This window comes from Corvus moneduloides, chromosome Z (assembly GCF_009650955.1).
Source record: "Corvus moneduloides isolate bCorMon1 chromosome Z, bCorMon1.pri, whole genome shotgun sequence".
Classification (NCBI taxonomy): Eukaryota; Metazoa; Chordata; class Aves; order Passeriformes; family Corvidae; genus Corvus; species Corvus moneduloides.
In genome coordinates this window covers 25,826,486-25,854,475 of record NC_045511.1, presented here as the reverse complement: position 1 = coordinate 25,854,475, position 27,990 = coordinate 25,826,486, and the positions used below count along the sequence as shown (strand labels likewise).

At 40.6% G+C, this 27,990-nt stretch overlaps 1 protein-coding gene across 3 annotated transcripts in view; it reads left to right on the top strand.

Annotated features, from left to right (window-relative positions):
* Nucleotides 1-27,990, top strand: part of PLPPR1 (phospholipid phosphatase related 1) — a 116,195-nt gene that overhangs the window by 38,282 nt on the left and 49,923 nt on the right. For 2 of the 3 annotated variants that reach the window (XM_032096760.1, XM_032096761.1), the window contains exon 2: nucleotides 16,515-16,622. In XM_032096760.1, coding sequence (XP_031952651.1) covers nucleotides 16,560-16,622 — 63 coding nt within the window. In that variant the 5' untranslated portion in view covers nucleotides 16,515-16,559. Of the gene's footprint in view, nucleotides 1-13,445; nucleotides 13,466-16,514; nucleotides 16,623-27,990 lie in introns of those variants that run through there. The other variant, XM_032096762.1, reaches the window with a different exon arrangement.

Here is a 27,990-nt window from a genome sequence, read left to right as displayed (position 1 = left end):
GCGTACCTTTGGTGTCTGACTTGTTCAGACTGCAAACTTCAGAAGCTGAGGTTTTGTTCAAAGGGACACATCCTGCTGGTACCACTTGGGTTGACTTTTTGTGATGTTTTCACATAAGAATGCTGAGCTAAAATTGTCTAAGGTCTGTGAGGAGCCTTTCTAAAAAAAGTTCCATGTATTGAAAATGTTTTATTTTTGTCTCTTGCTTTCTAGATAGTACAGATTAGGACTTCCTCTGAGAAGAATTCTGGACAGAGAGACACATAAATCAAATTTTCTTTTCCTGTCTGTTATAAAACTTTGCCTGACGATAAGGAACATGCTACTTTAACAGTGGAATGAATTTTATTCCTCTGACAACAATGTCTTGATAAAAAGAAAATGGGGAATCTCACCCAAGTGAAGTCACTGCCAGCCACTGGCAGCACCCAGACTGTCAACTGTTGATGCAGAAGTCGTGGAACTCCTTCTGACTACATCTTTAAGTTTTCTGGTTTTACATAAGTCCTGCTATGTCCACAAATTATCACTGAGAGAGACTCAAAGATAATTTGAAAAAGCAGTGTCAAGTATTAGCTTGGGATAGTGGATCTGCAGGTGTTTTAAAGTGGCTGTGGGGCTTGTTTTGCACTGTAGAATTGTGGAATTGTTACAGTTGGAAGGAACCGTAAAGCTCCTCCAGTTCCAACCCCCCAGCCGTGGGCAGGGACACCTTCCTCAAGACCAGGTTGCTCAGAGCCCTGTCCAACCCAGCCTTGGACACTTCCAGAAATGTTGAGTCCACAGCCTCTCTGAGCAACCTGTCCCAGAGCCTCACAGAGAATTTCTCCCTAATGCCTAATCTAAATCTACCCTCCTTTAGCTTAAAGCCATTGCCCCCTGTCCTGTCACTTCATGCCCCTGTGAAAAGTGCCTCTCCAGCCTTCTTGTAAATTCCCTTTAGGTAATGAAAGACCTCTCCAAAGCCTTTTCTTCTCCAGGCTGAACAGCCCCAGGTCTCTCAGCCTTTCTTCACAGGAGAGGAGCACCAGTGCTCTGATCAACATGCTGGCATCCTCTGGTCTCATTTCAACAGGTTGGGAACCCCAGAGCTGGAATTGTAACGTATGTGGATTCCACTGTGATGAAAATCATACACAAAAAGTGTTGGTAGCCCTTTCAGCTTTCTGTGAGAGATGCTAACATGGTTACTTTCTAATATTTTATATATTTGTATGTCCACTGAGAGCTGGAGAGATTTTAACTACATCTGTGCCTGTTCTCTGGGGTTAAAGGGTGGGAAAAGACTGTCAGTTTGTTTCTGTTAGCAAGCATTGCCCTCTCTGGTTCTGTATGTTTGGTATGCCTAGATAGATCATACAGTCATTAAGGCTGGAAAAGATGTCACAATTGTAAGTGTGCTGAAATATTTCCAAAATTTTCTGTGCTAGAAATGTGTGATTTATTAAATCTGACGCTTGTCACAACTTTTCTTTCTTAGATTTCATCCTGCTACTTGTGATTACCAGCACCCTAAATACTTTCATTCCTTTGTTAGAAGATGCAAGTGTTGTTCAGTGTTTTCGAGCTCGAAAAATCTCTTTGCAAACAGGCCCTGAAATGAAAATATCCTTTTGAAAGTAACTCTCATCAGGACAAAGCTGCAAAGTAATTTATACTTCCCAAATACTTGGAAAGCACTATCATATGCTCCTCATCATTTCGGGAAGCTGACTGTGTTTAGCTGTGACAGTCATTTTTTTATGAGCAAGTGCCTCCTGTTGTGATAACTGCTGTATTGCTTATCATGGGCCTCTTTTATGCCAATCATTATTAGTATGAGCTTTGCTCCACAGGGCTGTACTCAGTACAGTGGATCATCTCCTCCCCACTGTCATCCATCTCCCTGTCAATTTCCTGCTGGCTTTTTTCCTTTGTGCCAGGATGTGCAAGGAGGTGGGATTTGGAGACACTCCAGTTTTGTCGGTAGGAGCAGGTAAAATGTGTAGCTACTGCATACAGGGAGAGGTCCTCTGGGTTCAATTCCTGTTCGTCAACACTGAGAGGGTGGTTGCACACTCATTAATACCAGATCAGTGCACTGTGGATTGCCAAGCAGTGGAAAATTAGTCTGGGTAAGGTGGTGGGTCTGTGACTGTGATTCTGCTGAACTTGCTGAATGCACAGTCTGGCTCTCCTGTGGCTTTTTGGCAGCTGTAAGAGGACAGGCAGTACTTGGTTCAGAATGTAGCCTGCAAACATAGTTAACCAGTGATCTTCTTTTCAGCAGTTCTTAATTACAGCTGTTCTTGATGCTGGAATGCATGAAGATACAGCTCCAGGGACTGGAAGGCTGAGAGGTGAATTAGCGCAACTGAGACACAGTCTTAGCTGTTGCTGAACTCTGTTATTTATGGAAGTGTTATCCCTGCCTTTGGTGACTATGCAGTTGGATTGGCAATGCTTTGAAAAATCCAGCCCTAACCATTTTCATGGCAGCTGTGCTCTCTGCAGGGATCATTAATGCATCCGACTGCACGAGGAGCAGAAGCATCTCCCAGTGGATGTACTTGTCACTGGCAGTGGAGGGCAACAATAAGGTCTGCACTTGGACTATTCTAAGTGATGAGCAGCTGAGACTAGCTGAGGATTGAAAGGTCTCATGGGCCCCTCAGGTGCCTGATCTGCAGAGTCTGGATGTCTTTTCTGGTGTTTCCTGTGGAGAAGTGGACATAGGCTAAAACCTCTTTTTGTTTTGGAGGAGTTAGGGTGAGTCTCTGCTCTATTGGCCAAGATGCCAGCTGTCACACGGGTGTTGGTTGTTCCTGCTCCTGAAAAGGGGAAGTAGATGTGTAAGGGTGGCTTTTAAGCTGAGCTGTGTTATAGGATTGTTGCCTGGCTTTATAGATGGAGTGATACAACACCTCATGACTCCACTGAGAGCTCTGAGAAGAAATGTGCAGTTGTTATAACCCCATCACCTCAATCTCTCAATATAGTTGGGTCCCAAATTTTATTTTAATTTTTACTTTGAGCAGACTTTACTGCAAAGTTGGATAAAGAATAGAAAAGCCAGGAACATCTATAAGAGGAAGGTCAGGAAACAGGTAATACATCTTCTTAGTGTTAAGACTGTACCAGAGTGGAACTAGAAGCTTGTTCATGCAGCTCCCTAAGTGGTCACTTCCTTGTTTTTCATTGGAAAAGAAAGGTTACCTAGGAATGTGGGATGTGGGTTATACAGTGGTACCAACTCTTAGAATCAGGAGTCTTGCAAGATACTGTCCATGAGTTTGCAAACCTGGAAGAAAAAACACAACTACTGTCCTGTGAAGAAACCGATGTGTAGAGGAATAAAGTGGCAAAGAGACAGGACAAGGAACTTGAGAGCTGAAGGACAAAAAACAAGAGAGAGAAAATGAGATGGAGCATGTAAATCAGGAGAGAGTAAAATTTAAGATTCGTTTTGCAGTGAAATAATAAGTTTAAAGTTCTGTGGAGTATCAAAAAGCCCATAAGCAACCCCACTATGAGATTGTGGAGCTGAGGTGGGAAAGTTTTGAGTGCAGTATGAAGGCAATGCAGTGCCTCACCCAAGCTGTTACTAAAGCACCTCCCAAAAGGGGTGGTGGAATGGACAGAGACCTATGGGTTGACCTAATTCAACCCCATTCGTCACTTGGAAGAGCAGAAGTTCACAAATTCTGGTGTTCCTGTTAAGGAGATGCTGGAATTCTTCACTGAGAATTTTGGAGCACCCTTTGCTGATGGAATAAAGGGAAGAAAAAGAAATGTGCACGGAGGGACATACAGCGTTGTCTCTTATGAAACTACTGAGCTGACCCCAAAACCTTAAACAGACTTGCCTGTAAAATTGGGCCCTTGAAATAAAAATATGTGCTCTGAATGAAGATGAAGTATTTGCCTTAATGAAGATGAAGTATTTGCCTTGCCACGGCTGGATGAGAAAATGCTGTGCAAGCTTTCCCTGCAGCTGCTCAGTGGGTGGCTATAAAAGCAGAGTTAGATGTATCCCCTGCAGCCACAAATCATGATTCTGAGGAGGCACATTGGCTTCTGCAAGCTTTAAAAGTAATATTAAAAGGTGAAAGTTATGTTGGAAGAAAGGCCATGTGCCAAATGAAAGCATATTTAGGTCAGAAGAGATTGTCAGGCTCTGTCTGTGGCCTATTAAACGAGTGGTCTCCAAAGCAGGGTGCAAGAAGAGCAAGGGGTGCATAAAACAGTCCTCTGGGGTGTGAAAGAAAATATTTTTGTGCTACTAATAAATTTTTAGAATGGTGTTTCTTTCATCTTTGGCTTAGAGTTTTTACTTTTCCTGTATGTTTCACAAGTTGCATAATATGTTAGGATGGTGGTACATTGGGAAGGTGGGGTGGGCATCTCAGGTTTTTTTCCCTGGTACTGTTTGCAATCGCAAAAGTTTGGAGATTACTGTGGTAAACGATGGGTGTGGCCAAGATCTGCATGCTGCACTTAGAACGGCTGTGGTGAGTGGTCCTGCATCTAATTTTAGGGCTTAGAAATATGTGAACTACATGCCCTGAGGCAGAACCCTGGTAAGAGAAATAGGAGTCTTTGGGAGCAAAATAGATGATTATAAGCTGAAGACTAGTCCTAGGGCTAGGGAAAAACAAAGAGGCAGTACAAACTGCTGCCTTTGCAAAGTGCACATCAGGGGAAGGACATTGTGGCAGGTACCTTTGCTTAGCACGAAGGCTGTGGAGGGAGTGGAAGCAGCAGGGCAGTGATTCAGTAAATATCAAGCTGGGGCATTTGGGGGCGATCAGCGCAAGAAAAGAAAGAAAACCCAGTGCCCTCAGTCTCTCAGTCCCAGCCGACAGCCCATCTCTTGTCTTCCTTTTTTTACACAAAATTAAAACGTGGAGGCTGGGGAAAGCCTGTGGTTCTGGTAGTGTTGGGAGTTCACCAGGAATTAAAGAGCCCAGGAGCAGCCGCATAATGTTATGTCTATTGATACCTCCAAAACCACTGGAGAGCAGGTGCAGAGAGTGATAGCTGCTCTTAGGACAGCTACCCTAAGGAAGCAGGTAGTGAAAGAGGATGAGGGGCTAAGGACTTGCTTATAGCAGAGCAAAGAAGGGGTTCACATACAAGATGAAGCAACCAGGGTGCTGTATTTGCTGCAGCTTGCAATCTATGCCAGTGCCATGGATATTGATGATTTGGCATTTCTTGGCTTTTCTTTCCCTGTTTCTGTTTTGTTTGTGCTGTCACATATGCAACTGTATGTGATATTGCAATATTTTTATTATATGTCAGTTCTCATGGTTGAGGTGACAGGAGAAAAATATGAACTGAGGGAAGCAGAGAAAGAAGATCAAATTTAAACTGTGTTAATCTCCAAATCAGAAAACTATTTCTTTTGAGATAATATGTATATGTATATGTATATGTATATGTATATGTATATGTATATGTGTGTATATATATATATATCTATATATATCTCATATTATTAATATTGTGCTTAGTAGATTAGGGAATGCAGTGTTTCAGTATGTAAATTTAAAAAAAGGTGTAAATTAACGTGTGTATACAATATCTAGAGACATGAAATATGTTTTAAGCACTGGAAACAGCAAGTGTACCTAGGTCAGCCAAGTCTAGAACTGCTTTCCATGACAAACTGAGTTTTAACAGAGTGCATAAATCCTTCGGTGTTGATAGTGGGGTGACTGCACCTTTGTCTAATACTGTATTTGACATATTTTGAAAAAGCAGTTTGTAAATCAGTGGTCCTCGGATGGGCAGAAAATAACAGTTTTTTGTAAAAACTGGTTTAGTCTATGCAAAACACTGTATGTATGTGTGATATGCTGTCTTACACCAATTTGCTGGAAAGAATTTTTCCATTTTTAAAGAGTATATCAGATAATTCTTGAAAATTAGAATAATGGTATTTTAGAGGTGAGGGGTGTGCATCAGCAGTGGAGGGCTATTGACAAGACATGATGTTCTGATGGTCTACTTAGAAGGATAGCAGCAAACAGTGCAGGACATGATGGCATATTTATATGCTTCTGTCAGCTTTTAGTGTTCAAAGGCCTGTTTAATCATAACCTGACCAAGTCAGATGGCGTGCAAAATTGTTCCCTTCATTTTCAGCCACAGTCTGTCATGCAATTTGCAGGCTCCGGTTGTATTTGAGTGTATATGAATTTCTGTGCACACACATTCGTGCTGGTGCGTAAGTGTCCACAAAATATTACAAGCTAACTTTCTGTATATAGTTGACCTGAAATAGGTGCATGTCTCACTAAAACTCTCTTACAGAATGTGTTTTCAGTAAAATCACTCTCTTAGAAGTAATATTAAGGTCTCAGCTGCAGGAATTTCAGAATTCGTCTTTGTGGGCTGAGTCACTTTAATTGTAACAGTTCAGTTGTTTCTGTGGACTGTATTGGCTTTAAAAATCAAATGCCTAATAGAGCAAACAATGTCTTTGAGGCCTTTCTGTGTGTCACGAGACAGAATTACACAGGGAAGAGCACAGACCTCCAAGCACACCAAAGCCTGGCCCTAATCAGGAGCTTAACTCCGTACAAGTGTTTGCAACAGCCTTGTTGGATTCATAGGTGAAGAACCATGTTTTTCAGTCTATCAGAATCTAGGGCATCCTTGTCCATCAAAATCTGGGTTGTGGCCTTGTAGCCAGACAAATGCTCTTGCGTCTCCTAGTAGCAACACTGGTTCTGAAATAATTCTGCAAGGACAAGGGTTTGTCAGATCTCAGTTGCCAGGGCTCGCCTGGAGATTTGTTCTGCTCTTTTAACTCTTACAGCAGTTGTCTGAAAGAGTGATAGGTGTTACCTAATCAGTTTGAGCTTTAGCTTGCTTTTACATGGCTGTATAATTTAGTGCCTATTTTTATAACAGTCTTCATCAGTTTCTCTGCCTAATGGGTAGAACTAACAAGTCTCTATTCTTTTAAAAATGAACTGTCTGAATGGCTGCATGGAGAAGAACAGACATGGGATAATAGCAGAGGCCTGAAAATTGTGAACACAAGGTGGTACCAGAACCAATCAAGCTACAACCAGCCACCCCACTTCCCAGTGAGGTGTTTAGGAGACTGAAGAGGAATAAGCTCTCACCACCAGCCCTGATGCCTTTCTCTTGGAGAAAAGCTGTGGCTGAGGACAGTTTGCCATAACCCTCTCTCCTATTCCAGATGAAGCAGGACTCAGGGAGGAGTCTGTGGATAGCATAATGGTACAGAGAAGGGAGAGGTATTACAAGGTCTATAAACTCAGAAATATTTTTTTAATAGTTGGCTGTATTTTTTTATGGTAATAAGTAGATGTGGAGTAATAAGAATTTCTTTTCTTTTAGGCTGTTGTAGTCTAACAGTAAATTCTTAAATTCTTTATTTTCCACCCAGGTAGTGTTTCTGAGGCCCACATAAACTGCATGAGCTGTACAACAGTACTGCCCTTAGAAGTGGGCAGATTTGGGCTATAGGGGTTATACTTGATTTCCCTTGGCTGCATAATGGACCCAGAGATAAAAAAAGAGGAAAGCAAAAAAAAATTATTTTTCACTGTTATTAAGGAGAGCTTTTACCAGAGTCTTTTGTATGAGCGAAGAGAGCAGGTATGCCAGAAATCCTTTATTCTCTGTCTTGGCAAGGGATGAAGGTGAAGGGTTATAAACCAAGCGAACTGACGAAAGATCCAGATAAGATTGAGCTTGCTGCCAGACTTGCGAGAGTGTGAATCTGTGCAGTGCTTGTGTGTCTTTGACAGCTCCACTGCCAACATGAATACCGGAAAATCAGAGGAGCAAGCGACCCTGCCCCTGGGCCTCATCGCCAAAGGCTGCACTGTGGTGATGCAGTTGTTTGTTTACTTTAATAATATTACAGCTTGCAATCAATACTCACACAGTTTTCTGGGCCCTGAGGGGACAAAATGAATGGGTTGTTTCTTTCTATCCAGAGTCCGCTTGCTTGTACCTATTACATGACTAGTTTTTAAACCAGCTCACCATGATTTTGAGAGGAAATTTCCAATGTAGAATTCATCCCCTGGAAAAAAAACAAAACAAAACAAAACACTGGAAATAAATAGAAAAATGTTAATTACCTGATTTTCATCCCCTTACCCTGTTTAGCATTGCTGTGCTCTGTTCCTTCCCATACTCATCTCAATATTTCTGCTTGCTTATCTTTATACTGTGACTTGTGTGAACACTCTCCAAAGGTGCTGGCTCCCTAAGTTGTCATAGAGGGGTAGTGGGAGGAGAGGGTTTGGAAATTTACTCACAGACATCATCTGAGGCCTGAGAGTAGCTGGCACTTTGCAGAAGCTTCATCCTTGCACTTAAATGTGTGGATCAGCAGCTTGCTTGGATTTAGGCTCAGCAGATATGGCATACAAGAGCACCATGCAGCAAATATTTTTGAAATACGTTTTTAATACTGGGATTCCCAAATTAGTTCTGTGCAGAGCTGCGAAGCTCCATTACAGATAAAGAAGGAATACTTCTCGTTCTCGCTAACACATAAGCAGCCAATTGGTTTTTTTAATAGCTCAGTAGATTTCAGTAGGAGGTTGGCTAAGGAGGTTTTGTAAAGAAAAAACAAAACCAGTTTTCTGGAGAAAAGCACAAATTTTCTGAATGAGGAAAATGTCTTTGGACATTTTTTTCTTATAATATATTATTTTAATGATTTAAAAATAAAATTAATTTTAAATAACTTCTGAAAAACCCTGATGTATTGGGATGGAAAGGGTGGAGTGTTTTCTAGGTAGACAAAATTTTCAGTCTTGTGGTTTTGCATCACAGGCAAAACCTGTGGTCTGTTTTCCTCTCCTACCCTTCATCCCATACGAGTTTTTCTGTAGCTCATCCAATTTTCCTCTCATCTGCACCACTGCATTGTTACCCTCTGTATTCTTGAAGTTTTCTTCTGCTTTCTTCTTTCCCTTCAATGTCTCCCTCCTTTTTTCAGCAGTTAATTGTGATAAGAGCCTGAGGAGGCAGCTGCTGGTTTTCTCCTGTTGAAATTGTTCAGTTTCCTCAGTGCCTGTGGTGTTGTGCTTGGGGAGTCACCAAGTGGAATGGAATTGGTTTCAGAGAGTGAAATTCGGTCACAAGCCCTTCCTGATAGCATCCCAAATACCAGGAAGATCATTGGTTTCCAGCCGGAGTCTTGCAGGACTGTCAGGTGCAAATCAGAAATGGTGGTGATTATTTTTTTGGTGAGTTGTGCAAATGAGACACTGAATGGAGAACTCGTGCAGTAGTTTACAGAATGTGATTTAGCATAATCAGAGTACCTGTATCTCAAGCCCATCATTAATTACATCAATCATTTGCAGTTCTGGATATCAACTGTGTTACTTTTGGAATAATAGCCTGATCTATTTTCATTAAACTAATCATATAACTAATCTCTGTAATTCAGAATCCTTTATGTATAGGAAGAGTTGCCTTAATGCTGACCACACCTGCCATTTTATTGCTATAAATACCCTTAAAGATAGATGGAGTTTTAACCAATCAGAAGTAAATGAAACAACCAATTAATTACCTCTTGTATTTGTTCAGAAAAAATCACAAGGTAAATTAATTAGTGTAAATCAAGATGATGTGCCTTCAGGTGGGATGGGTGGAGGCCAGAAATAGTCTTTCTTTTGCCATGATAATGCACAATTGCTTCATTTAGATTCACTTCAAAGTTTGAAAGGTTGAAATGAGAGCTGGAACAGTTAGCTTTTTTGACTTAAAGGGGAGTTAGGAGCAGGACAGTCTTGTAATTGCATGGATAAATTCAGTGGGTTTCCTTTTTTTTTCCAGAGGCTGCTTGTTATTTTTTTTAAAGAATTCCCTAATGAAACTCAGTCAGATTCCTTCTTCATCTATCATGTACCACTAATCCTTTTGCAAGAAAGAGAGGAACATTATCAGCTATAGCAGGTAAAACGTTTTATTCATATGGTTTTGCAGATGTGACACCACATTTAGGTGGGTTTCATTCAAATCAACACCAGGTAAATGATACACTGAAAATTTTCAGAAGGAATTCAGTGTCTTACCAAATGGAACAGACCAACCACGGTGACTTTCAGACCCGCAGGACAGGGAGAGGTTCACGGGTTTGAGATGGTTCAGAATAAGGCTTGTGGCCATTTTGTTTAGCTTTCTGGATATTAGTGTGCATATACCTGCTATTCACACAGTTATGTTTGGGATCTATTTCACATCTGTGAAATTCTGGCCAAGTGGCGTAAATGGAAATTTTGTGGCCAGAAGCTGTGGCATTGAAATTTCACTTTCCTCCCCATAATGAGAAGTTGTTACAAGGCCTCTGCTGTGCTGACATAACACTTGAACTCTCTTGAGGATGTAAGTGGTGCAGAACCCTAACCAGTCTGCCTATCCATAGATTTTTCACTGTTGCTTATCATTCAGACATGGGATAATTTTCTGCATGAAGCTAGTAACAAGGGAAAACAACCCTAACAGGATTCTTGAAATCTGAGCATCACTTTCTTCTAGGGATCAAACTCTGCTTTGACACCAGGGATTCAGCAACACATTTTTAAGAGAATGAGCTTAGGAATTGAGATAGTTATTAATATAGCTTTCTTCATAACCAGATGGCTTTTGTGTTAAGGGTTGTCATTTCAGATATGCTGTGAACTGTATTACTTAAGTATCACTGTTTGCCATAAAACGGTTTTCTACTATAAGTGCTGAATGTGAAGATGTGCATTCTGCTAGCAGAAAAGGGTCAGAACTCTCATCAGAGAAAGTGTTTTTCTGTCTTAAATGCTGCAAAATTGTTTTTCTCTAATGGTGAACATGTGTGGGTTTATTTTGCGTACTGTTTTTGTTCCTTTCCTTGCTGTCATTAGTGATGTGTAATTAGTTTCTTGTTCGGGAGTCTTTGGAGACACCTGTGAGAAGCACCTCCACTGTCAGGGCAATTTGTCTGAATGGTGTAGCTATCGAATGTTACAGTTGTCCTGGCAGAAACCAGGAGAGTTTACAATAAATTGTATTCTTGGGTGAGATCTAGATTCAGTAAACTGAGCTTCTGCTTCATCAGTTCAGCTCCTCTTTTCAGTGTTGTGGCAAAGCAGGACATTGTGCTCCTTACACAGGAATGCTCTTGGAGACAGTCACCAGCCAAGGCCTGAAATTTAGCACACAACCCTTGTTTGTGATCAGCTGCTGGACAGTTTCACAGTCAACAACTAAAGATCAAGCGTGACTCAGACATCGGGTTTTGGACAAACAGTGTCTCCAGTCTGACACCACATTACTGGTCTGGTGGCCATGGTGCTGATGGCTCTTTGCCTCTCGGTTCGTAGTGAATGGGGAAAGGATTCTCTGATGATATTAAGTGTCTTCCCTCTTTCCCAAGCCCTGTTGCGTGTAGGACATACTCTTCCTCAAGGGCAACATGATCCAAAGGATAACTTTCTCATTTGTAGGTAAAAAATTAGTGTGTTCTGGGCCACTGAGACAGCAAACTGAGTGCCAGTTATCTGGTACCTTTTAACTGCTGCAGCCATGATGTTATTTTCTTAGTTTTACTATTTTCAGGCAAGTGCTCTGTGCAGTGATTGGGTGCAAGGCAGACAAACAGATCTTCATGCTTGATATCATTTGTGCATTTTGGCACACTGAGTGATTCATGCCACCACTGTGGTTTCAATTACTTCAAAAACAGTAAAGAAGTCTGTACTTGGAAAATACTGACTGCCCTTTGCAGTAAAATCTTACCTTTATTCCTCAGATCCTTTTCTGTGCATCAGTTTGGTTTATGTGGAAGAGAGCTCTGGGGAAAACATTTTAACCCTGTACTGTCCTGTTGCAGCCTGTTCAGAATTACAGGCTCATGCAGAGGTTGCACTGGGATAATGAGGTACCTTTGGACATTGCAGGTGAAGTTGCAAAGAGAGAATGTGAGGCTGTAACATCTCGGTGCACATTTGATCACCACTTGTAAGGTTGCAGTGTGTGTTCTGCTGGTTCCAGCAGCAAGCAAGCAGGGAAACCTGTATTACTAAAATGTACAATGAGGACTGTGTGGTTCTTGTGCAGGACTTAGCAAGCACATTTGAAGAGCAGGGATTGTGTTGTCAAGTGGACAGAGCACTTGACAGGAGTCTGAGAATAATGTGTCTTTCTTCAGCCTACACATTGAGTCGTTGTGTGATGCCTGGCAAATTGCTTCAACTGTTTCCCCCCACAGGAAATAGAGGACCCTGCTTTACTGTGAGATCTGTAAGAGATAGTGTGATAAATAGTGATTATCATGATACAGTTCTTTGCCAAAGCTGGGATAATCATTGTTAGCAGCGGCATTAATTTTAATTTGTTTCCTTAATTGAATGGAGGTTTGACATATGCAGTTTGTGTTTCACTTGGGCAAACTGATCCTTGATGGACTGGTGCAGAGGTTTTGGTGATATCTTTTTACTTGTAAACAGAATTCTTATTTTAATTAAAGATCTTTATTATTTGAAGCCAATTGCCAACAGAGGTTTGCAAATTGCTAAAATAAGATTCAAGTAATTTAAAAATAGGAAGTACTGATGTATCTTTTACATTGTTACAGAAATAGTTGGTGTTCCATCTAATATAACATTTACATCTTATTTTGGAACAGTGTTAGCTGCTGCTGAAAAGATTGTGAAATTGAGAGACAGAAATCAATTTTTTTTTTGTGTTTGCATCACATCCTGGTACCAAATGACCAGTGGCTACCCTCCTCTCCTCTGGTCAGAGAAGATTTGGGATTCTGCAGTGAGGTGGTGTCCCACATGTGCCAGTGGCTTCCTCTCTGCTGCTGTGGTTTGTGCAGCAGCTCCTGGATTTCAGGCTGGTGGTCTCTGAGCTACTGCAAAAGAAATATGCACTGATTCTGATTAACTGAAACACAGTTGAAAACTACAATGAACAGGGCCTGTTAGCATGTCTGGATTGTTGATCTGAGTATTTTCCACAGATGCCCAGATGTCCATTGCAGCAATATATGATTGTCCATCTTCTCTTCCTGCCCATGCAGGACATGGCTTAAAAAACATAGGGTTGACCACTGTCTCCAGAGGAACAGACCACCAATTAAATGTTTTGATGACTGATTACACAGAACAGTTGTGTGTACTATGTCTGCTGCAGGAACTTACACTACAAAGGCTCAGCAAATGCTGGTTTGTCCTAGATATGTCCTTCTTGCTGTCTGCCACATGCTCACATAAAAGGCTTTAGAGTGTACCTGAATGGGGCATTCTAAAAGCCATTCCCCTGGATGGATCCCTGCAGCAAGAAAATCTCTTCAGCTTGAATTCTCTTTTTCTTTGCTGTCCTTTTCATTTAGTTTTCAATTCACTTATTTATATTCTCTGTCTCCACTTGTTCTCCCAGGAGATGCCTGACAATAACCTCCTATGCTGTAGATCAGGGGCTTTCTGAAAAAGCACAGGTGAGGAAAATTGAGCAAGATGAGAACTAATTTTAATTAATTCATAAATGTTGCATTATAGAATTATATATATTGTTTTAAGAGTGGAAGCACCTCATAATACCAGAGCTCCAGATTATTAATATTTCCTCTATAGTGGGCCCTAATTAGTTAGAATAGGTTTGACCATTTCTACTCTTGTGCTGTGCTAATGTACGAGGCCTTAAAAGATCACAGCTAGTGGGATCTAAAAAGGCTCTTACAGTCTTTTACATGATTTCCTTAGCAATTCAGTCAAGTTGATAAAAATAGAAATAATAAATGGAGAAGGCTGATGCTGATATTATAGCTTTTATTTGCCATTGCTTTGGTCAGAGGCTTTGCACAAAAATTTGTTCAATGTGAACATGGATTATGGACCAAGAGTGTTACTAAAAACTTCTTGTACATCTCATTATGATTCTTTGGGCAAAACTGGGTTATCTCTGGCTGCTGTTCAGGCTGAAGTGTCTGGAGTTTGCTGTAATGTGTGTTTTGCTGTCAGTATCCCTAGAGGACTCATTGCCAGCTGAAGAGAGACAAAAGATGGTGCTCCCACCAAGATCATGCCTTTGCTTCTCTTTACTCTTTTGTCAAGTAACCTGATGAAAAGACCAGCTCTGACAAGCACTGGATAGCTGAGAGTTTTCCCACAATCTGGGAATTAGCTGATCAGGCAACTATTTGGTCTCTTACTACTTGAGCCTGACACAAATGTGTCATCACACAGGAGAGAAGCTGACATGTAAAATGCTTTCCCGTAGGCAGGGCAGTTTTTTAAAACAGTGGTGCACAGTGGAACAGGAACAGGAAAGGAACAGGCACAGTGATACACATCTGTAACACCAGGAGTCCCCTGGTGTTAAATCAGGCAATTTCATATGAGTACTATGAACCCTCAGTTTCTTCACTAGTTTGTTCAGTAGCTTTCAGTCATCTGTTTTAAGGGGTTTTAAATTCTTGGATTGCCTTGCAACCCTCTGCTTTGGCTAGGAACGCCTATCAGTTGGAACTGAAGGCTTGGATTGGGGTTACAGCATAGTGCTATGGAAAATCCTGGTTATTTCTAACATTAATCCAGCAAAGGATTCATGAAGGTGCTGAGGAATTAATGTCCTTGTGCTAAGCCATTTAAAAAAACTGGATTTGCAAACTTTCTGACAGTGTATCCCCAGGGTACAGAAAAATTTCATTGAATAATGCTCTGTAAGCTGCTCTGACTCTTTAACTTGCTATTCCACCAGGTTTCCGTGTGTTTGCCAAGTTACAGGGAGAGGCGCATGGCACAAGATCTGGGGTATTAAAAGTGTTGTTAAAAATGAATTACTGATTATTTTTCCACTGTCCAAATGGAGCTGGATTACCTTGTCTTTTTTTAAGTAATGACACTAACCTCTGAGATAAACCCCATTTTTTTCTACTAAGTGAAGTGGAATTCTGTTTGGAAAACAAGGTGTTTTGAGGATATTTGTATTATAGAATGGGATACAGTGTAGGATGGGAATGTCTGAGGTGTGTCACAGATGACATTCCTGACTATTTTGTTTGATCTGAAACTGCGTTTCTCAATGGTTAACAGCTCAGAAGCTATTCTCGACACAGAATGTGGCCTCATTGGAGTCACGGTAGCTCTGCTGTGCCCAAATCCATCATACACATTGTGTATTTTGCAGCTCTGGGTCAAACTGTGAAGAGCTGAGATAAGGAATACATTAAGTAGTTCATAGGTGGCGAGACATGAGCCTGCATCATGGTGCAGGTGGAAAGCACTGGCAGCTGATCCAGCCCCTCCATCATGACCTCAGATGAACTCACTTGTGCTGATCATGGTATTTCTCCCAGTAACCCTGCTGAGAGCTGGTGAGAAAGCACTGACCCCTTTGTGAACCTCACAGGCTCCATATGCCAAGGCCTGAATTGCCACCCAGATGCCAGTGAGGTCAAAGAGTCACGGGAAGATGCCGTGCAAAGCATCGTCTGCAAATAAATGTCAGCTTCCACCTCCTTCCTCCTCTCTGGCCCTGACCCGCAGAGATGCTTGTCATCAGGGCAGAGTTTCTGTGTGAGTGTTGCAAGTGAGGCCAGACCCACCTAAATCTGTGCTCTTGCTCGGTGCTCAGGTTAAAATTGGTAGCAGAGGATTTTGATTCTCTCCTGTGTCTCATGCTCTGTGCAATCCTGCACCTGGCAGCTCTCGGCTACACTCTGCTTTTCCAGCTCCACCTTTCCTCCTGCTCTCTATCTGCCTGTAAAGACATTTAAACCAGACTTAGCTTCTGGATGTGTTGCCTCATGCATGCAGAAAAAGACACACACTGTTAGTAAAATTTCTTTGTGTCAGTCTGCTTTTCTCTGTTTTTTCTACTTTTTGTGCAAAAAGAGTGTCTTAGCACAGTGTTATAAGGTTATGTTAATGAGAACAGCCAGTAGCCCGAAGTAATGCTGAGTGGGTAGTTTGGTGAATTAATGTATGAATTTATACCAGGACAGAAAGGCTCTGAAGAAAGGGCCCAGGTCTTCACCGCATTTTTGTTGCATTTGCTTGTTATGGGCTGTGAGTTTTTGTGCAGAACATGTGCTGTCATCTTGAGCAGATTTATACAGATAAACACCTTGATCATGTGTACAGTCAGTGTACTGTTAAGTATGTCTCCTAAAGTGCAAGTTTACAAGTCAATTACCAAAATCTCCTGGTTTAAAACACACTGTAAGCAGGTCAGTGGGCTGAAAACGTGATTTTACAGATCTGAGGAAGAATCTTTTGCTTGGGAGTGGATTGTATTTAAGGAAAACTGTTGTACTCCTTCTCACCCTTTGATCTGTATATGGTGTATCTTTAACCTATGTCTGTCTCTTCTTTTGCATTGTAAAGGGAGTGCCTTCTCAGGGTATTTTGTGCACAGTTAGACCTTGATGTTCTTTTTAGTCCATGTCCTTGGTCTATTAGCTCAGTGCTCTGTGTTATGAACCTCATTCTGGAGTTTGCAAAAGAGTGAAATATACTGAAATACCTCTGTCTTTTCTTTTTCAGGATATAAAGTTTTGAACAGTGCCTCCCCAAGAAGTGTGATGAGAAATGGCTTTAGGAAACAATACCCAGAGAAGTTATTCCATCATCCCCTGCTTCATCTTTGTTGAGGTGAGTGCAGCATTCACCTCCCAAGCCTACATAAAAGGCAGCTCTTCCCTGCAGGAATTAAGTAATTTGTTAGCCATTTTATTTGTAGGAAAGGATGCTTTCTTACTTGACCACATAAATATCCATCTTCATACTTAGTGCCATCAGATCCCCCTGGAAAAGTCCTGCATGAGTTATCCAGATCTTGGGTACAAGCATGCAAGAACAAGGAGAGACACTGTGCACCTAAGACTTCTCGGTCTGGTTTTCTGGCTAGTCCTGTGCTATTTGGCAGGGAATGGGCAGTAGCTGCAGGTGTGGGTCAGCAACAGGTGACTGCTCATCTTCCCATCTTTTCTCAGACCTCTCTCCATCTTGGTGCTGCACAGGGACTAAACCTCATTCAAGGAAATTTTTGATCTCACAGTCTGACGGTTCCCGGGCTTGGAAAACAACCCTCAACTCTGATTCCAGTTCAGGTGGAACATAAAATGTAGATAAGGCATGCCTGACCTTTAAGTGTGATGAAGAAGCTTGGCTAGCACGAGGGCTGTGAATTGTCTAGCAGTGAATCTGCAGTTAATGCTCCATGTCTTTGTTAAGGGCAGCTGGTGTGGTGGGTTTTTAAATCATTATTTAACTATTTTATTATTTTAGTCCATACAAATGGCACTTTGTGGTTCTTTTACTTAGCCTAACATTCATAGATTGGCCAACATTCATTATTCAAATCCATGATTGTTCAGCTGGTGCTTATAAGGCTGGGACGGTTTTCCTGGCAAGGGAAGCAACTCTGTGTTTCCAGGTATGATGAAAGCTTCCATCAGATTTAGATGGTAAAAAGGAGATAACTGCCTGTGAATAACCACCTTCAGAGCCACCTGTCTGAAGTAGCTTAGATGGAACACTCACTCTTTGGCCCAAGCTATGAGGCAACTTGAGCTCTTCCACAAGTGAAGTGCTAGGAGCTGTCAAAAGACTAATTGTTGTTATGATGGAGGGAATGGGCCACTGCTTTATTCTAACAGCTAGAGAAAGAAAGGGTAAAAATGGGGGAAAGCAGAAATTAGCTCAGAAAAAACACCCAATGAAAACAATCAGAAATAAGTTGTCTCAAATTTATTGCTTAAACAAGCAGCTCTGAAGATTTTTAGTCCTCTAACGAAATGAATGATGGGCCTGGCTGGCAGCCTGTGACAGTGACATAAATTGTTCCTCCTGTAAACAAGACTGACATGAGGATTTTTTGCTCCATATATGTATATTCCTTGTCCTTTCACATACTTGATTTGCTGATTAAAACACAACATTAAATTAAAATCAGTCAAAACCAGAGAGGTAGTGTCTAAAAAGATGTTCTCTCTGCTACATTTGATAAAAACATGTATGTCTCCCCCTCTTTGTCCACAATATAGGTTTTTAATGTAGCACTACTGGGACTGCAGATTCATAGACTCATGTCAAGCATTGTAGCATTAAACAACAGGAAATCTAATTTCCTGCTGGGAGTGCAGAGATGATTGATAGTAGCCATTCTATCTGAAAAGTCCCTGTAAATCTTAAGGCACACTGGAGGTGGTGTTGTTTTCCCACTGCTGTACTTTTGAGACTAAAGGAAGTGCTTTTTATTTCAGAGGAGCTGTCCCAGACAGCCAAGCCCTGTGCTGGATTACCTGGGTTAGGACAGACCCTATTTTTGTTGCTTTGAAGCAGCCATGAGAATTGATTAGCAGTGTGACACCTTGCTGCTGCTGTGAAAAGCAGGACAGCTAAAAATAATGTCGCCTGCTCTTCTGACAACGGTTTTCCGTGGGAAAACAATCCAGCAGCACCAGGCTAGCTGACCATGATAGGAAAAGAGATGGTCATGAAAAATTATCATAGGCCTGTGCCCTGCTGCCTCCCCCACTGGAGTCTTGTCCCGTGATTAGAAGTTTTGAGATATTTGCTCTTAAGGAAATAATGCTGAGACTTGATTGTCACATCAGATGCCCTGCCAGCAGGTGTTTGCTCTGCCCCCTCTGCAGTGTGCCTTCATCAAATTGTGGTGGCACAGGTAAAAATGAGGTGTCACAAGGAGTTTGGACACTTTAAGTACCATCATGCTTCAGTCTGTACAAATATGACACAGTTTCAGTAGTTATTCTAATTTCCATTTTTTCCCCATTTCATTTTCCTCCCAGTGAGCTAACTCATAGCAGCTAGTTATTATGGAACCTGACCTGAAGATGAATGGTTCATTATGGAAACTTAAACCCCATGCCTGACTCTACAAATTCCTTTTCATGTTCAAAATATGAAAGTTTTAATAATAAAGAGATAACATGTGATGTCTAATCTGAAATGACAGAAATGTTAAATCAACATTTTCGTTCCCTAATTGGAAACACAATGTCACGTTATGAGTGGATATAAAGGCTAACCAGGGAATCATTAAACTGATTTTGAGATAGATAAATTATCAAATCTGAGTCCCTGTCCCAAATAATGCAGGCAGCTTTCTGGATGACTCTTTATTATATTACAAGAGGTGTCATTACAGTCTGTGATTTGTCACCAAATGTCTGTGAAGATTTGGTGTAGTACATTTTGTTAAACACATAAACAATTAACTAGCATGAGCAGGAGACTCAGATTCTCCTTTTCCCTGCCCTCCTTTGCAGACAGCATCCTGAAAGGAGTCTTGAGGAGGCTCTTTCCCAGCCTTGGTTTGCGTTAGACAGATGTTAAATAGTGCAAAGCTCCCCTACCCCACAGCTTCCAGGGCCCTTGGAATCAGTGGTGGACCCAGAGCATGCAGACAGGGCTGTAGAGCTGCTTTTGATATGCCCTGGATCTATCCCAGCAAATGCCAATAGTGCACAGCAGCCTGTGTGAGGATTTGTTGATGGCCAGCACTGATCACTAAAGGGGTCTCATCGATGGTAGACAAGCATGAGAGAAAGTAGGAGAAGGAGCACCTGGGATGACAGGAGGAAAATTCTCACATGTTCTTCCTTTTTCAGTTATGGTGACCTTTGTTTGCTAAAGCTCTTTGTGGAGCGTCTCCCCCCTCCTCACATGCTGGCATGTGTGTGACAGAGCAGTGTCAAAAACATCTGTAACAACGCTTCAGCACAGCTGTTCCATTGTTCTGCTATCACACTTTGCAAGGTTTGATTCAAGGAGTGCTGTGTCACATCCTTCCATAGAGCATCTGAGTGTGTGCTGGCTGAGGGTGAGGAAAGGTACAGTCACAACTGGCAGACCTGTTTTGTGCATGAAAGTACAGCCAGTTTTCTGCAGGTGAGGAATAAATTGTCAAAACAGCTAATCTCCCTGAGGTCTGGGCAGGGATAGAAGTGGGAGAAGTGCAATGCCTGGCAAATGCCAGCTCTCTTCCTCTGGGACTGGTGAGCTGCCCTGAGGTCTTCATCCAGCACTGGTTTCCGTGCTCTCAGCTCTTGCCCTCTCTTTGTTCGTCTAATTTTGGGGGCAGCTTTCTAGGAGAAAACTCAAGCTGGGGGGATGTAGGAGAGAGTCCAGTATGGCCTTGAATTTGGTGGGTCAGTGTTGTCCTTGCTTTTGCAGCCTATTTGACGCTTATCATTGGTGACAGGAAGTGCGAGGCGATGTGATAATTGCATTTAGCAAATAGATGTTGGAAGGAAAGTTTCATACTGTGAGTAAACAGCATCCCCACAACTTCACAAGACTTCAGGGGGAAGGCATGGGAGCAACTTTAGAGCCATTGTGTCTGTTTGAATGGTGTTTTTTGAAGAAGCAGTATCCTTTTCTCCCTGCAAATAAAACCCTCAACAACAGTAATGGCTCTCTAGGCAACAAAAGGAGAAATTTGGTCTGGAATTTCTGCTGATGAGGCATTTTCTACTTCCTTTTTCCTTATCCTCACACTGCAAGTCCTGGCCTGAGGGCTTGAGTTGTTTCAGGGTGAGTTGTCTGAGGAGTTCTTTTCAAACGCAGTTACTCTTCAAGGAGTTGGGCACATTCTGAGGTGAGTCTTTGCACGTGAAGACACTAAAATTTTCTGGAACCAGATTTAATTCAATTGTCGTAAATTGATCAAAGAGTTACTGAATACCAAAAGACTTTGATATATGACTGATGTATATGCTTCATTGTGGATTATTGTAATCCTGACCCTGACAAGGTAGTAGGGGCAGACTCAGATATGTAACACCATTAAAACTTAAAACATTGGACATCTTTAAATTCTAAAATCTGATGATCCCACTTTTTCACACTAAATCCATTATTCTGTCCCCAGGAAAGCTTTTGCAGGCAGAGTGGAAACTGTTTGTTCTTGACAACCTGATATATAGAACATTGCAGAGGGCTGAGGATTTTATAAGGAAAAGATCTTCTCCCTTCCCCCAAATGAATAAAATAAAAAAATCTGAAAAATAAAAAGCTCTAGTCCTACATCTATTCTGGTACAAATTTGGATGTGAGCTGTAGGTATGCTATAGCCACACAGGATTTCTGTTTCTACCGTGGGGTACATTTTCCTTTATTTTTTGCTATTTACTGTCTGGACAGATTGAATCATCTTCAAATATTAGTTCAAATGTAATTTTAAAAAAAGTTTCAACTTAAAGAAGCACTGAAGGAAAGCATTTTTTCCTTGCCTACATACATTTTCCTGTCAGTATTTCATGTAGTCAAGCCAACAGCTGAACTACCAAGTAGCAGGGGAATTTCTGCAATACTGAAATCATTTGTGTAAGTAAGACAAGTGCCTCTTGAACTTCTGTTTGTCATCAGCATCACAGCAAGCCTTAGGGAGCTATGAAATATCAGTGAATTTAGAACATTCATTACATGTGTGACACTTCTTTTATTATAATTTTTTGGTTAGGTGTCTGAAAACTCAAAAGGTTTTGCACACTTGGCTGGTGCCCTCTAATTTTGAGCAGTATTTGAGGAGTGTGAAATGACCTCTTACGTGAGCTGTAGTCCTCAAAGTTACATTTGTAAGGGGCACTGATTGTATGGGAAGTAACTTTTTATTTGTTTATTTAAAAAAAAAAAAGAGTCACTTCTCTCATAATAAAAGCTTTCTGGTTGCATTAGAGCTTTAATGATATCATTGCTGCATAAAGGACATAGAGACATAAGATTGCAATTTTGGATATTCAAAATACAATGTTTTTGTCAAGGTTCAGCTCTCCTGGAGAATGGAAAAAAAATCCTGTCAGAATATAACATAACCTTTGACTGGAAAAGCATCGCAAGGTGAACTAACTTCCGAACAGTAGCAGCGCTCAGTGCTCTGGTCCTTCCTTCTCCATCCATGCCATGCTTAGCTGTGCTGTGCTGCTCCCCTGGGATGCTGTGAGGACAAAGTGCCCCGAGGGACGTGTCATGTGCTGGTGTTGTATAAACTCTCTGTCATTAGATCCCCACTTAGGCCAGCTGCGAGAATTTGTAGCAGGGTGATGTTTCTGCATAATCCCTGTGCTTCGGTCACTTCTGTTCCTTGGGATTCATTGTTTCTAATTTTATTCACTCAGCATATATCTATCTGTTTATCCTTGTTGCTCTTTCTAAAAATCTCTTTATGTTCCCCATTTGCCAGTCGTTCCTCAGCATTTGCTTTCTTTGTCTGTCCTCCACATACCTCCTTTGTTCCAGGTGACTGGATAGCTCCATATTGTAAAATTGGCTTGATCTCAGTGAATAGGTGTCTCTTGAACATTGGATTAGTTTTGTTGGATTGCTAAGTAGCTTTCATATTACCTGACTATAAAAAAATCCTTCTAAGTGCTTCACAATTAGGCGGAGAGCACAGAAAACTCTTGGCCAAAATAGGCACTGTGAAATAAATCTGATTACTATTTGATTCTCCTTAGCTTCTTGAGGACCTCTTAAAATTAACATTAAGGGGCTGCCATGAGAGATTAGGTGCTTTACTGAATTTTTCTTTAACATAAATGAAAGAAGGATTGTATTCCTGCTTGCAGATGCGTGAAGCACTTTTTTCATCCTTCCCTTTATCCTGGAAATTTCCTATTGCAAATAATCCATTTGACAACCTGAATAACATCTTACGGTTTCCACCAATGAATCTGGTAGACTTTTCAAGGACAGGATTAAAGGTACCAAAAGTTCTTTGTCTTTAATTAAAAAAATGCATTTGGTAATAGAGCAAAATGCTGTGAACATATTGCTTTACCTTTTTACACTGTGCCTTGAAACTAGCCAACACTTTAGAGAACTACTGTATTTTATAACATGTTGGTCTGTTAATCAGATTTCTGAGAGAAGGAATTGTGTGGGGTTTTTTTTATTACTCAGCTGTTAGGGAGATTGGATTTGCTTTGGTTCTGAAGAAGAAATGCATTTTTCCCATTTGTTAGTTAAAAAAAAAACCCCATAGCTTTAGTAGATTTTTTCTGGACAAACTAGTAATTAGAAAGTTTGTTTAAAGCTTTGGGAAAATGGGTCACGAACCAGGCACTGTTCATGCAGGTGTTGTGTATGTGCAGAAGTCTGCAGGCCATATCTGAAGCCTTCTAAGCTGGAAGGTATTTCCAGTAATGACTGAGCAGCTTTAACTAGGCTTGAAATAGATAGCAATAACAGATAGCAATGTCCAGTGAGAATACACAGGACACAACATGTAACATGGGCAGCTATCTCCCTGTGGTAGCAGAGTGATACTACTCGTCAAAATTACTGCCCAATTTTTCCCTCCTTTCTTTTCAGAAGTATACTTAGGTTTTTGTTGCATGGATATTGCTGTAGAGCCCTTGTTGAATTTTTGTTTGTTTGACTACTTCAAAAACCTAAGGGATTTTCATGTTTTCTTTCCCAAGCACACAATGTTGAGCTATTTATTTGCTCAGATACAAGAAAATTTGGAGATCAATGAGGTGCAGTGCACCTATCAATTTATTGACTGCTCTGTGGTAGTTGCACCATTTCTTCTGGTGTGCATCTGTGAATAAACTTTTTGTTTTGTTTCGTTTTGGTCTGTAGGAATATCCCTGCATTTGCATAAGTTACATGAAGTTCTAAAAAGAGTGGAAAGGAATGAATAGGGACTCACAAATGCAGTCTAAGTAACCTGAAGTACAACAGTCAAGCCTTTCCAGAACTGATCAGTAGGAAAGACATGGAAAATGTAGGAGCAAAGGAAGACGCTTAAAGCATAATTTGAAATATCAAATCCATCCCAACTTTTTGACATTGGCTTTGACATCAGGAGAATTTTTAAAAGTGGAATAGGTCTTTTTAAGCATCGTGTCCAGTTTCATCAGGACTTGATTCCTGTTTTCTGACCAGCCACTCCAGACATTGAAAGGGAGGGGTTTGTTTTAGCAGTGTTTCAAGGGCGAAGTCATTAACATCAGCCATATGGCAAAAAAGTGTTTCAGTGGTTTAGCTTTGAAAGAATATTGACATTTTCTGCTCTCTAGAAATTCCAACTGAGTTTTAATGACAGGTTTAGGAATCGGTCTGCCGAGTCTTGTGCATCCTGTACAAACTTAAGGTACGGCATCAACTCAGAGCTCCAAGCTTCTGGCAACATTTGGGTGCCTTTAGGTGGGTAGCAAATAGCTTCTAAATTGTTAGATCTTCTCTCTCTAAAGCACAAATGGATAATGCAGTTGCCAGTATCATGAAATAAATAAATCTATTATGAATGCAGCAGAATGTGGCAACAAAAAAAAAAAAAACATATCTTTCTGGAGAAATTATACTTTATGTTTCTGTATTTCTAACTCTTTAGGCCAGTGCACCTCAGGTTTCATGATCTATTCTGTAATAGATGTAAAAAAAAAAAACACTAAGAGAATCCTGAGGCCTTCTGAAGGGACATCTGATGCTTCTTCTGAGTCCATTCCCACATCCCAGCATTTTCGCAATAAACAATTCTTCTCGAATATGTTTCCTCCACTGATGTATTTCACCAGGAATTTCTGTGAGGTGTCGGATATAGTGCAAGTAGTTTGCAGATCCTGTTCCTAAAGTCAGGTCACATGTTTTTTACGCAGGTGGGTTTGCACGTGTCATGTATTTTGTCACAACTGTGGCAGCAGCTCAGTGGAGCTGTCGGAGAGACTGTATGAAAATGGATCGATACAGAGGTGTTCGCAGGAAATGCGGGAGGCAGTAGGAATTGATGCTTTGAGAGTTGTTGCATCTTGTGCACATGATGCTAAAGGGACACTCAGGTCTTGACATATATGAAATTATTACTCATAATGGTTGTGTGCTTACAACAGTGATGACAGATTGACCCTCCATTTTTGGGTTCATGAGTCTTCATGGATTATCTTTCAGCTTGATTCCATGCCTAAAATAATATTTCTGATTCAGAAGTTCAGGCAAGGTTAAGATTTAGGGTATCTCTATAAATTCACAATGATAAATTATGTTAGGTCTTCCTGGAAAACTCCCGTTTTAAGTTAAAGAATCATGAGTTAAGATGCATCTGCATCTTGAAACAGATTTAAGGTCAAGATTTCTGTTGCAGATAGATTTTTAGAAATGGTTGTTAGGTGCATGGTTGATCAATATCTTACTGAGAACATAGTCGATTTTTAAAGAGTTGTTTCACAGCTCAAGAAACCAAATGGTTGTTCATAATGGTGTGTAACTCTTACTTTTGAGTGACGTGTTTACAGCACCCACTGGGATTAAGATCTTCATCAGACTACACATCCTTAGAGTCCCATGGCTGGCTGTGATCTCTACCAGCAGAGATTCTGCTTAATTGCAGAGGGTCAGTGCAAAGAGCCCAAAAGATTAAAACATTCTCCAAAACCTGCTATGCACTTCTTTCTGTTATCATTTCCTTTATAGCCTAAACACAGGTGCAGATGAATGGAAGAAACCATGTAACAGAATGGGTTTAAAATGCATTTGAATAATTTGTTAACTTTTCATAGTTCTAGGGCATTATTAACTTTCTATGATTCTAGAGTAATTATTTATGAGGCCTACAAAAAATATGCTGCACTAAGATTAAAGCAACTTGGAAATAATTATGCAGTTATTGCTGGAGTTGCTGTCAGTTTTATCATGACTTCAGTAAAGTGAATTCTATAACTTGAAGGATAGCTACACTTGGTCATATAATGGTCAACTTATTCCTGTGTTTCCTTCTCCCACCTATTAAATGCTGCATGTCTGTCCCCAAAATCAATAATCTATTGTTCGTCACAACTTCTGGAGTTTAGACTTGGCATACCTGGCAGGAGCTCTAATAATAATACTAATCCTGTATCAATACTTGTTACATATTTTACTAAAGCACAGAAATGTAGTGTGTGATCATTATGTGCAGATGTACAACATTATTGCATTAATACAACCTTTATTTAGTTGACACTAAAGAGACTACTCGGTTTCTCAAAACTCTTTGTGAGTTTTGCATGCTTCATGGAGAAAATGAGGTTAGAGAGGCTTAAAAATAGTTTGTGGTACTTTTTCACAGTGGAACTACTGATTGCATTTCCATTTGATTTCCTCAAAGTGCTAGTCTCAAACTAACACTGCACTTTTTATAAAATTATAGCAAAAAAAATCTGTACATGCACTGCATAAATGTAGTCTAGTTTCTTATTAGAAATATAAGATTCCAGTTATAGGGAATGAATTAACTTTTCAAATAGATTGGATAGCAGATTGTACTTTTATTAGTTTTATAGTTGTGCTAATATTTGACTTGCTGCTAACTAGGTCAGCAGTCCTCAGTGATCTTTATGATCTTATTTAAACCAGCCAAAGCAAAAATCAGTTCAGCTCTGTTACAGTGGTGGGGAACATACTGAAACTCTCAAACTGATCAAATTGTGGGAAGAGAGGTGGTTTATACAGTGCTAGTATCGTGTGAATAAATACCAGGGTTGGTTTAACATGTTGAGTTTCAGGCTTTTCAATTCTTATTGAAAACTCTTTGTGTAGAAAGGAGTAAAGCAGTTTGGGACTTGGAAAAAACTCGAACTAGATGTGATCTGAATGAAGAAAGGCAGCCAGGGTCAACCAAGTGAGTAATAAACCCAAGTTTTTACTCCTTTGAGCTAAAAAGAAAGGTCACAGACCCATAGAATGATTTAGGTGGGAAAGGTTCTCTGCAGGTCTCTAGGCATAACGTGGCTCAGAACAGCAGCAGCTGGGTGAAATTCCTTTGGGCCTTGTCCAGAGTTTTCCAATTGTCTTACGGGCAACCTGCTTAGTTTTTGAGTATCCTCATAGGAAAACACTTATCCTAATATTCTTTCTAATAAAGTGATGCAATCTGGTGTGAAAGAAAAGGAATCTAGGCCTGATGACAGAAAAAAGAGAAGGGAGAATACAACAAAAATGAGAATGGGTAGCAGAAAGCAATAAACGAATGAATCGCATAAAAAATCTTCCTTTTTGACTTTTAGAGCTGTGTGCAGTTGGAATCCTAAGACCTGTTTTGTCTGCCCAGTCCCTTTTTCTTGCAGGAACTTCACCTAGGTATTTGCATGCCCAGTATGAAAATGTTGATTACCAGTAGTCAGCATGTAGATTTCCTTGTCCATGTTCAATATTTTAGAAACCAACATGTTGGAGAAAGCTTCCTGTTCAAGCCTTGACATCTCACTCTGTTTTGTGAACCCAATGAGCTGTATTGCTGTGCTGCCTTTTCCTAATATCTGCATCCTGAAGTGATTTCCACTGGGCTCTTCTCCATACTGTCCACTATTCAGCTTCCTGCAAAAGCCGTGTGTGTGTTTGTGCCTCCTGCTCCTGGGCCTGGATTTTGTTAGACTTGGTTTAGTAAGAGGAGATGAAACTGTCCTTTGTGTACGTGGAGATTTGTTAAATGAGCATCTAGACAAACACCAGTAATGTTAAATCCATGTTCAGACATGATTATTCTTGAATTACATCCAAACCTTGTCAAAACAAATAACCATTGCAAATACCTTTGAATATTCCTCTTTGTTTTGACAGGGCTAATATTGAAAAGAGAATGGTATCTTTAAGTGAAAGGGGAAAAAGTGAGCTCCAGAACCTGGTGCAATGTTATGAAAGTTTTCAAACCCAAGTCTTTTCTTCTTCCTTACCTTGCATTCAAAATTGCACAGCAAGATGATTACAGGTTCTGAAAAATGAGGCAGTCAATATTAATTTTTAATATGACTGCCTGCCAGTGATAAGGAATTGTATGAAAGGATTGGCTCAGGCACAACATGACTTGCATGCAGCAGAGGAGATTCAAAGTGGTAATTGTTTTTTTAAAATCTTCCTGTTCAGCTGGGAAAATGTTGGAGGCAAATAAAATGGATTTCATAATGCATTATACATATTAATAAGACTGTGAAGTAAAATGTCTTTGACAGTTTTCTGTTTAATTTAAAACATTGTCTCTATTTGATTTTTATGATTGCTCTAAGAGTCCTGCAAT